We start from the raw sequence: 12205 nt of genomic DNA, 5'->3' as shown, positions 1-12205 counted from the left end.
TAGTATTTGTACAATGAGATGAGCTCTGAGAAAATCAAGCCCCATTCTGATTGACAGAGGAGCACTTGCTGCCTAAATGTCTACACATTATAGCTGGGAAATTCACACACAACTTGGTATCTTAATGATTATTATCTGTTTTGGCTGGCAAAGTAAGACTTAAATTTTTCAGTTATTTACTTTACTATATCTTACATCAACTCAAACAATTTTAAATTTATCAATCGTGTTAGCCTTCATGCAATATCTGAAGTAGTACACAAAGAAATGTGGTAACATTGAATTATCTCCCCTATTTTAAAATAGGGATACAGACTTCTGATTATTATAGAGATCACAATAAATGGCTCATTATGATTAGCTTATTATTACAGACAATCTTAACAATAAAATGATGAGGAATAGTCTTTTTTGATGTTTTATGGAAAGACTGTATTAAGATTCTTTTTAAAAAAAAATGGTCATGAAAACTTTTCACTGAGTCTAAGATTCATATTAGAATCTAGCATTAGAATTCAGCTGAGAAAAACTTGTCAACAACTTGTAAAGAGTCTGGTGGCCTGTATAGGAATTGAAACCATAGTATGCCAAAAAAACGGTGAGGTGTCTTGGAGGCTGAGTTGTTAAAATGTTCATCAGCCTACGGCAGCTATATCATCGATATAGTGTTAGGCAGCTGTCATGTACTGATGGTTAGTCTCTGTTTTGTCTCCTGGAACTCTGGTAACCTTGACAGTGTTTGAAACACAAAGCCAGGAGTACCAGGGACTTCTATGTCAGGAAGATGCTGGATGTGGTAAGAGGGGAGGAATGGTGAGCAGACTTATTGATGGGTTTGAGGAAGATCATAAAAAACTGTTGCTGGTGTTGGCTTCCACTGTGAATCTGACAAATTTCTATAGAAAAACCTTGAAAAAACCATCAGATGTTCTCAATGTGCTAGATACAATGGTCTAAAATGTAACCAGGCAGGACGGATGTCTTTTTCTCTAGTCTACCACATACACAAAATACGCTAAACTAATACAATATTTCGCGTCACTATTATATATTTCTCGTAATCAAGGCTTCTTATTGACAATACAGTCAGCTATACAGTTATACAATTATTCATATCACATTGGAATTTGTGTTCAAACTTTCTTGCAAAATTACACAAACATTTGTATATCAAAGTAAATATAGGTCTGAAATGTAAAACTGTTAAATATCCACCAATCTTTGAAGAATTTGGAGATTACTAATGTCTTTCTCCCTAAAGTACAGGATCTTAAAACAGAAACTTGGCATGTATATAATCCAGGATACGTTGATGTCTTGTCATTCAAAACCAAAAGCCTTGCCCCCACTCTTTTATCTGTTGCAACATAACTGTGAAGTAGATGTGATTGTACACTAACTGTCAGGTTACTATTCTGAGAAAAAAAGTGGCGATAAACAAGTGGGGATAAACAGGGGAAATGGCGATTCCTTTTTAATAATTCAGTCAAATAATCTATTTATAGAACAGCTATATACAGAGGTGACTTTGACCTTGAGGAAACAAAATAACAAGGGTCATCACCGATTGGTCTACATCATGCTCGGAGAAATTAACTATTGTTTTCATCACAAATGTAAATAGCCAAAATCTGATCAGCTTCAAAATCAGATAAGTGTGTCTGAAAAACATTTTGACCCAAAGTAGAGACAGCATATAAGAGGGAAATAAACAAAGATAGAAGGATGGGAGAAAGGAGGTAGAAAGGGAATGCAGCAGAGATGTAGGGAGACAAAAAAGGAAGGAAACCTGGAGGGAAGAATGTTGGTTGGGAATGCGAGATGGATGCTGACATCAGTAGTAGCAGGAGTGTGTTGGGTAAGGTATAGGGGGATTCTCAGCATTCCCAGGGGTACATGTGTGTACATGTGTGTAGACAACACTAACTTGGTACAGCTTGCCTAGCTAATGATCCTTATGTACTGTTATGTACAGCATTAACATGTTCTATCAATATGAATGTAAGCAGGTATGGAAAGAAGTTTCTGAGCTGGCAAAGATTTAAAGATGAACTAACAGAAGTATTTATGAATATAGATAAAACAGGTCTGAGCCATTAAAGCAAATGTCAACAAATCTTTACTTTTCTCCTAATTTTATCATACAGTTATATGTGACATGGACTGTAAATGAATGGATCTAATATAAGACCCCAGGATTTCCCCATCACATATTATATATCCCTTGATAGCTCCCTAAGGATTTGTCCCGACATGATAACCTGGTGGTATTTATTACAACCTTGCAGTAATGTTGTCCCTGTAGACTCATCAAGACATCCCCAACCCCCACCCTTCCTCCCCATCCCCCACCCCACCACTTCCTCTCCATCCACCATCACCACCTAATTCCTATCTTACCTCCTCCTTCCCTCCCCCACTACATATAGACCAGGGGTCAATTAGGATTAATTCCCTATCTGGCCCCCACTCCAACACATAAATTCCCTACCTGACATCTGCCTTCCCTCCCCTCCAATACTATCCCCACATTTTCCCATGTGCTTGAGATCTTCCTACAAGGGAGTAGTTTTACCTCTGATACCATTATCTTTCCTTTCCATACCAGATTTTGGCTAAAATTGATTTTGATTCCCAATGCTTAGTCACTGATAAATCTTTAAATATTCTAGACACATAAAACATCCCCTAACCCCCTCCCATACAGTTCCTCCTACCTGTGTGTAAAACTGATCTCCCCTCAGACCAGAGATTGTCACATTGTGTAATACATGTCCTTCTAAATTCTTTATAACAATACCAGCACAGACATTTATGCATTTTTTCCCATCAATTTCAAATTTGATTTTACCTCAAAGCAAAATTTGAAATCTTAAGTGAATATCAAGTTCCCTATTAAATGTAGAAAGCTGTTGATAAACATTTACACCTGAATTTACCTGTACAGGTAGTGACAGTGATAGATTAATTGCAATTTCTACCTTTGTAACGTTAAGCTGTACACACAGCGTAACAGCCAGGACGAGGTCAAATTAGAAATCAATTGAACCTTATAACTGGCTTGTACCTCTGTAATCTATTTAGCTATTCGTAACAATTATCACCTGGTTAAAATCTACCTGTAACGAGCAGTGAATTGTACCCAATTCAGTGATATCTACCTGTCAAACCCAAGGTCATTATCAGTTATTCACATAATTATTTTAATCCTTACAAAACATTTTCTCTGTCCGATTTACGATTTCACCATTGCAAGACACTTGTCATAAAAAGCCTATAGATTTATACTAGATGTGTTATTGAGGCCATTATTTCTCTGAACAATTCCACAACACCGACCTGAACATGAGCACCTCCCCTCCCGAACAGGTGAGCAGATCTTCAATAGAAAATCACTTAAAAAGCTTTACGACGGACAAATTGATAAATAAAATAATCATATAGAAATATATTATATCTCTCCCGATTCATCATCTCTGCTTCAGTGATTCGTATATCAGTAGATTTGTATAGCCCAGAGAACATAGAATATCAATATACCGAAACCGTCTGAATAAGTAGTGTACCTGAGTTCACCTGTAGTCGTTGGGGTCACCGGCTACTAGAGTACAAAATCTAACATCATGCATTATTACTGGTCTGTGGTAGAAACATCCGACCCTTAAACTTTCAATATATTTATCACAATTATTATGTTAATTCCAAAACAGTATTGGTATTGTGTTTTCAATTTAAAAATTCTGTACATTTTCTCAAAATAGGAATTATATTTTGACCATGGAATGTTCTGTACGCATCATTTTCAGATTTATTATGGAAATTACATCCGTAAGAACATGAAGACTATTTACCAATGTAATTTCCGCCTAACAGTTAAGCAGCCAAGTGTGAAATCAAAGTCATGCGTGAGTGAGTAACAGAACCTGGTACGTACCTTGGTAGATGGTCCAGGCTAAGAGGATTAACGCTGGCAGTGACGATAATCCAAACATGATGAATAATTTTCTTTACATTAATTCCCAAACTGGCTCGTAAAGCTTTCTACGATGTGCACTAATTCATCGTGCTGCTCCGTTGGCATATAAACGAAAGGTATTATTCTCCACGTGCGTAACACAGAATACTACAGCTACAACTTCAAATCCTCCTCGGAATGAAAACACAAAACTTAAATCCAAAATTGGACGAATATTAAATAGCACAGAGTATGTACTGAGATGAGGGTTTTAGTATTGTTTTATCAACACTTATACAAGCCTGATAATCCCTCGGGACCACATCCACACGTGTTTCACTGGTACGAGTTCAGACACTTTACCATTATCTCAACCTTAATTTCCTGTCCCACAACAAACTTGGCCTCAACTGAATCGGAATTCCTGTAAAAAAACCATGTGCATGATAAGAGGTATTCCTGAGCCAAAACTCACACACCCCTTCCTTTCACTACCGATAGTAGGGTAAGAGAGTGTCCACCACTCGAGGAGGTGTATACCGACATGATTGCTGCAGATCTATTGAAATACTTCTATTCCGTTCACGATTGCTTCACTTTTCGCTACAATACACAGAGAAAAGCGCTCCCCTAGAAATCAATTGTATGCCAGTCAATGTAAAAGGGGCTACACATTGCTTCTCTGAACCGATGGTATTCAACTCGCACCGTTTACAATTAAATCTCAACAGCTTAATGCTGTCAGTATTTTTTTCCTTCCTTCTTTTTCTGAGCCAACTACAAAATAAGTGACAATGAAGAACTTTTCAAAAGGATTCCAAGTCATATAAAACACTTCCAGGGCGAAAATAACACTTCTTATCAAGCATCCATATTGTAATATACAAGATCTCCTGAGCACACTAGAATCTGTGAAAAGTTTTTTAATATCCTTCTAAGATAGTAGATGTTGCCCTGTTGAGATGAACATTGAATTTAACACCAGGCCTATAACTAACTTGTACAAACAATGAAGTATAGGTAATGAAGTATATTCCGATGATACTGGTCCTCCCAAGGCTTTGTGTGATATATATATACTGGTATTCCGTGGGCTTGTGTGTCTTCTCTCAGGTACTGGTGCCAGAACCTAACATCTACAGTCTGTACGGGAATACCTCTATATACACACACGTGTGTTACTTCAGGCTCCCCTCACCGATTACCCCTAACCAACCTATACCTTTGTGTGGTGTAGAACTGTGGAGGATAAAACAGAATATAGATTAGAGCGGCAATCCTATTATAAGGACACGCTGATCATTATCAATTTGTAAAGTCACCCACGGTTTATCACTTTGTAAAGTCCTTGGAGGTTAGAGAAATATTCCAGGTACGAGTTTGATACTAGCGTGAGGAGCTCCCCGGTTACCAGTGTAAGCAGCACGAACGTTTGTACTGAGACCGTTTAGAAATCTAATTGCTTTTATCAATGTATTCCTTCACAAGTTCCTCTGATGCTCTCATAAGTTTTAGCTGTGTTACACACCGCTACATCCCCCTGATAGCAATAAGGCTTCCACAGTTTTTTGGCTGCCACTGGTGCGCAACACTCCAGAATAAACCAACAGCTTTGTATAGAAATTCTGACAGGATACCACAATACTTTCTCCTGACTTCACGACCACGACACTGGGCCAGAGGAATTAGTGTTGGTATGACAGAGGACAGTGTGGCAGGGTTGTGTCAGACTCTGGAGACTTGGCACTGTCTGGTGATGGTGGTGTACCTCTCTCAGTCTGTGTACCCCATAGGCCTGTAAACAGAGGAAACCAGGGCTATAAAACAATATCTATATATAGTAACACCTAAAATAAGACTATACAACAATTCATATAGCAGGAATAAGTTTTCTTATACAAATTATAAAGATTTTAGATATATTTAATTTATTTTCTAATCCCTGTTCATGCTTACCTATATCTCTTATTTTATGTGAGAAATACAGGAAATGATTCAGTTTGTAGGCCAGCCACTGAAACATGTGTGGAAAGGGAGAGAGGAGGGAGTGGGGGAAAGAGGAAGGGGTGGGGGAAAGAGGAAGGGGAGGGGGAAGAGGGAGTATAGGAATTACACCATAGCTATTTATATATTTCTGGCATGCTGAAGAGAAGGAGAGCTTACTGGGGCTCATAATTACATTAAAATTCCAACATTGAAATGTGAAATAAAACTAGGCCCAACTCCTGGAGGGAGGAACCATTCCAGAGTGGTGCGATTTGACATGATACTTAGTGACCAGTTTATGACCCTGATCTGGTATAGTGGAATGATGTGTGGGGAGTGGTATTCTGTAAATCAACAGCTCTACAGCTTAAAACACATTCAATACAGAACTAGGTTTCTAAAAAATATGACAAGAAATAATGACCTTAAATTGTCATCCTATGAAACTCAAATCTGACCTCAGTATAGATTTATGCACCACTTTATTTTTTAGCCATTTCTTTGTTTACATATTTTTTTAGGAATTTCTTTGTTGATGTAAGTTTTTATTTCATAGTCATTTGTTTGTTTACATGCTTTTTAGCTATTTCTTTGTTTTTATTTTTCAGCAGGTTTTTTTTGGTTTATGTACATTTTTGTTTTTGACTGTTTAGCTTTATTGGCTGTTACTGTGATGTTTTTGTTCCCATTAGTACATCATGCCCACACTAATGTTACTATAACAACATCTTTGTTTTAAATCTCGTCTTTACAACCAATCAGTATCACCAGAACGTTTGACTATGAACAAGTTTTTTTTAGTCAGGTAGTCAAGGATTTCATCACTTCTAAAACTTTTCCTAGAGGCCCCAACAATGCAGCATTGTCTGTCTGCATAATTCTATATATAAACTCTTGATCTATACAGCAGAGGTCCCTCTCCTTTGTTGTATATCATTACTGTGATGTTAAGTGTAGGACTCCGTCCAATAATACACTTAATTTTATAATGATTCCTAGACTAAGTCATATTTTGAATTTTCAAATAAATTTATCTCCATTCACTGATTTTATCTCTGTTCACAGCTTAAACATTTCATATGTATGATTATATCCTTTGATATGCAATATTATCTCCCTTGACGAATATCTCCCTTGATGTGCAATATTATCTCCCTTGATGTCTCCCTTGATATGCAATATTATCTCCCTTGATACTAATCATTATCTCTCTTGATATTCAATGTTATATTCCTTGGTATGCTGGTTTTTTTGAAGAGTTGATTTCCTTAATCTATTTTTATTATCTCCCTTGATGAAAAGTTTCTTCAATGTACACAGTTATCTCCCTTGCTTATTTAACTTGCAAATGAGATTTGCTCTATCCCATAAGATGTATGTTTTTAACTGTACATACAATATATAGAAAACTTATGTCTCCTATTCAACCCTGAAACAAGACTGACAGAAAATTCATATCCTCTTTGAAAGTCAATATTTTAATATATAACAAATGATTATTATTAACATGCATGTTCAGCCTGAAGATAAACATTTTGATGAAGTTTTATATCAGTAATGTATCTGTACATAGTAGTTTGCCCTGTACACTTAGAGCGTCAATATTACTCTCATTGAAACACAGGCCTCACCAGACCAAGGTCATGATAATAACTCTACTTAAATTGGTTTCTTACATGGAGCACGCTTATAATAATGGGTTTTCTGACAAAGATTCGTCCCTTTGTTTGACAAACACCACATTTTTGTTCAATATCAAGCTTCCTGGATGACAACCAATGTTTTATATGTGTGCTCCTCAGCTCAGCAAAATTTTAGAAATATTTTACATAATTACTATATAAAACAAAAGAACTGTCATTTTCACATGTACAAGATATATACCGTCAGTTTATAAATGACTGGGTTTCAAATGTCGCTGGAAAAGTTATGACTTTAATCAATAAAAGCCAAAGTTATATAACCCTTGTAAGGTAATTGATGATCAGTATATTTGAGGTCAGCGTCAAGATTTTAGAATTTTACCAACATAAGACAAACAAAATTTTCCTGTACTTTGTATAAATAAATGGTGTCATACATGCTTTATTCTTATTTTATGGATAGTTACACAAATTTGAACATAGCAGATATTGTTCTTGTGGAAGGTTGACATTCATGGAAGTATAACCATTTGACGTTGTGCCCAGCTATTTTCTTTAGGTGAGGACATTGTGATTCCACAGCTAGGATCTACCTCTGAACATACAGCTGCCCCTGGTGATAGACTTACAAATATACTGATACTTTAAAACAGATATCTAATTAGTAGCAGAGATTGTATGGTAGTTCCAGACAGGCAGGAATTGAAACTCTGTGTCATTTATTACCAATAAAGTGATCACCTCTCTCCATTAAACTTATGGAAAGTTGCTAGGAGGTCTATAAAAACCTCCCTTACAGACAAACCAAACGTCCAAAGAGCATTTCTTTTTACTCTCTCATAAAACATCTATAAAACATGTAAGGATACAATTATGTTAATCAGGGCTACCACATGGTCACAACTCTGAATCACACTCCCCAATTTCTGTGATATGATTCACTGGTTTGATGCCTACTCTACTCCCTGGTCTACAGACTAAAGTTTTAATGGTGCTGTAGTACTTCATGGTTGGACAGGTGAAAACAAAGCTACCAGTCATAATGATGTGAGTTAATGCTGCATATACACATTGGTGTTGGAATGGTCAGACCATCTGTACCTGTATCACAGCCAATCAGAACTAAGTAACTCACTCTCCACACATTGTCTAGATATAATAAAGGGAGATCATTCAGTATTTATGTCACCCTTTCCCCTTATATATATCCAAATAAAATGAGCCAGGACAGGACAGACATGGGTAACTCTCTATGTCCTCCCCATTCATCGAGGGGGTATACAAATTTGTGGATCCTCAGATGTCCAGCTGACCTATATCCATAATATAAATTTACTAATGTAGCAAATATCAAATAAACTAAAAGAGTAAAATAAAATCTGCCATTGAAGAGAAGTCAAATCATTTTAGGAGCTTTTGTTAAACCTGTTAACCTAGATTTACAATTCAGGAAGTTTTCTTAAACAATTTACAATTTAGGAATTTACAAGTGCTTCCAGATACATGCTGCTGGCAAACTTCTGACATCCAGGAGTAGCAGACCTCCGAAAAAGGTTCAACCAGGCATGACATAAACACTGGAGTCGCTGAAGCATGACCTGATCAGCAGCTAATGGTTTTAGCAGCCCTTTGACTCACACAGGGCCTTCCAACCACAGTGGGGAAATAAGTATCTATGGCAATATCAGTCTGAAGGAAAGGAGTAAAGTATCTGACCAGGAATCTTTACAACTAGAAAGGTCTGTAGGACATCAAGGCCCTCCAGAAAATCTGTGGCCTGACAGGGAGGGACAGACAGGAAGGGACAGAGGGACAGACAAGGAGGGACAGAGGGACAGACCAAGAGGGACAAACAAGGAGGGACAGAGGGACAGACAGGAAGGGACATAGGGACAGACAGAGAGGGACAGAGGGACAGACCAAGAGGGACAAACAAGGAGGGACAGAGGGACAGACAAGGGGGACAGAGGGACAGACAGGAGAGGGACAGACAGGGAGAACAAACAAAAAGAGACAGAGAAGAAGGAACGGTCATGAAGGGACAGACAAAGAGGGACAGCGAGGAGGGACAGACAGGGACAGACAGAGAGGGACAGACAAGGAGGGACAGAGGGACAGACCAAGAGGGACAAACAAGGAGGGACAGAGGGACAGACAGGAAGGGACATAGGGACAGACAAGAAGGGACAGAGGGACAGACCAAGAGGGACAAACAAGGAGGGACAGAGGGACAGACAAGGGGGACAGAGGGATAGACAGGGAGGGACATACAGGGAGAGGGACAAACAAAAAGAGAGACAGAGAAGAAGGAACGGTCATGAAGGGACAGACAAAGAGGGACAGCGAGGAGGGACAGACAGGGGACGGACAGAGGGACGGACAAGAAGGGTTGGAGGGGACAGACTGGGAGAGACATGTGTAACATATTTAAATACCCATCATTTGATGGCATGATCATCATATAAAGCCCAGATCATCCCTATAAGCCCAGATTATCAGTCCCTATATTGATCCCCAGATATCAGTCCCTATATTGATCCCCAGATTATCAGTCCCTATATTGATCCCCAGATTATCAGTCCCTATATTGATCCCCAGATTATCAGTCCCTATATTGATCCCCAGATTATCAGTCCCTATATTGATCCCCAGATTATCAGTCCCTATATTGATCCCCAGATTATCAGTCCCTATATTGATCCCCAGATTATCAGTCCCTATATTGATCCCCAGATTATCAGTCCCTATATTGATCCCCAGATTATCAGTCCCTATATTGATCCCCAGATTATCAGTCCCTATATTGATCCCCAGATTATCAGTCCCTATATTGATCCCCAGATTATCAGTCCCTATATTGATCCCCAGATTATCAGAATCCCCTAATAATGATCCCCAGATTATCAGTCCCAATATTGATCCCCAGATTATCAGTCCCTATATTGATCCCCAGATTATCATCCAGTCCCAATAAGTGATCCCCAGATTATCATCCCAATAATGATCCCCAGATTATCAGTCCCTATATTGATCCCCAGACTATCAGTCCCTATATTGATCCCCAGACTATCAGTCCCTATATTGATCCCCAGACTATCAGTCCCTATATTGATCCCCGTAACACCTCAACTTCTTTCCCTAATGTTTTTCCCCCCCCATATATATGTGTTCATCAATCTGAGAATGTTTAAATAGACACAATGTGCCTGCTCTATCTACATACTGAGATTCCCTTGCTACCACAAACCAGAACCACATCTCACCATCTAAACTATATACAATCTGCCATAAACCTATTGATTTTTTCTCTTTTAAATTTTCAATTTATACTATACCTTAAATAAACTGCTTCTGTGTCAATGTCAGCCATTATTCATGAAAGCAGGCCAATATCTGTATGACACTAGATTTAGAGAAAAATTGATTCTATATCAAAACACTGAAATATAGTCACCAGCTCCAAATATCTCCTATTTTATAAAGAACTGTGAAATTCACTTTAGCAATTATTCCATAAATTTTGAAATTTCAAATGAAGTGATCCAAAGAATATATAGAACTCAAGAACATCAGAAAACTGTTGTCATAGCAACAAAGGACACACATAGGACAATAGGAATTTGTTGCCATAGCAACATAGGACAAATGGAGACTGTTGTCATAGCAACATAGAACAATGGAAATTGTTGATTGCAATATTGGACAATGAGAAACAAGTGGCTCATGGGCCTTAACAGTCATCTGACTATTGGCACAATACAACACCTCAAAGAATATAGTAGTGGCAAATAATTAAAGCAATACAAAACAACTCTTTTATTTGAAGTTCAGGTTGATATACATGTATTTGATGAATTAGACCATGAATGAAGGTCCCTTGATCCCAAACATGCTACAAATCCAATATCAGTACCCTGGGCCTTCTGGTTCTTGAGAAGATTAAAGATTTAAGCCTATCTGACCCCTGTGATCTTGAATGAAGGTCAAATATTTGACCCCTGTGACCTTAAATGAAGGTCAAAGTCATTCATTTGAACCAACTCGGTAGCCATTTGTCCAAGCATGTCACAGGCCTAACATCAGGTCTCTACGCCTCTTAGTTATTCACAAGAAGTCGTTTAAAGATTTTAGTCTATTTGACCCGTGTGACCTTGAATGAAGGACAAGGTCCTTTATTTGAACAAACTTGGTAGCCTTTCATCTCAGCATGCTACATGCCCAATATCAGTACCCTGGGCCTTCTGTCTTGTTCTTGAAAGTAGTCCTTTAAAGATTTCAGCCTATTCGACCCCTGTGACTTTGAATGAAGGTCAAGGTCATTCATTTTAACAACTTGGTATCCTTTCATCCCAGCATGTTACAGGTAAAATATCATGTCTCTAGGCCTCTTCGTTATTCATAAGAAGTCGTTTAAATTTTTTTAGCCTATTTGACTCCCCTTGACCTTGAATGAAGGTCAAAGTCCATCATTTGAACAAAACAGTGGTAGCCTTTCATCCTCAGCCTGCTACATGCCCAAGTACCGCTGGGCCTTCTTTCTTGTTCACTAGAAAAGTAGTCGTTTAAAAGATTTCAGCCTATTAGACCCCTGTGACTTTGAATGAAGGTCAAGGATGTCAAA

At 38.1% G+C, this 12205-nt stretch overlaps 2 protein-coding genes across 8 annotated transcripts in view; one reads left to right on the top strand and one right to left on the bottom strand.

Annotated features, from left to right (window-relative positions):
• LOC138317616 (nephrin-like) overlaps window positions 1-12205 on the bottom strand; it is a 132894-nt gene that overhangs the window by 53584 nt on the left and 67105 nt on the right. For all 7 annotated transcript variants that reach the window (XM_069259406.1, XM_069259405.1, XM_069259399.1 and 4 more), the window contains exon 3: window positions 3935-5750. In XM_069259406.1, coding sequence (XP_069115507.1) covers window positions 3935-3992 — 58 coding nt within the window. In that variant the 5' untranslated portion in view covers window positions 3993-5750. The remainder of the gene's footprint in view (window positions 1-3934; window positions 5751-12205) is intronic.
• Window positions 8837-9839, top strand: LOC138319484 (octapeptide-repeat protein T2-like). The gene is made up of 2 exons (XM_069262638.1): window positions 8837-8860; window positions 9369-9839. Exons 1-2 carry the CDS (start codon window positions 8837-8839, stop codon window positions 9837-9839), a joined length of 495 nt encoding a protein of 164 aa, XP_069118739.1.

This window comes from Argopecten irradians, chromosome 3 (assembly GCF_041381155.1).
Source record: "Argopecten irradians isolate NY chromosome 3, Ai_NY, whole genome shotgun sequence".
In the NCBI taxonomy this organism is placed as follows: domain Eukaryota; kingdom Metazoa; phylum Mollusca; class Bivalvia; order Pectinida; family Pectinidae; genus Argopecten; species Argopecten irradians.
This window is presented reverse-complemented; position numbering and strand designations above follow the sequence as displayed.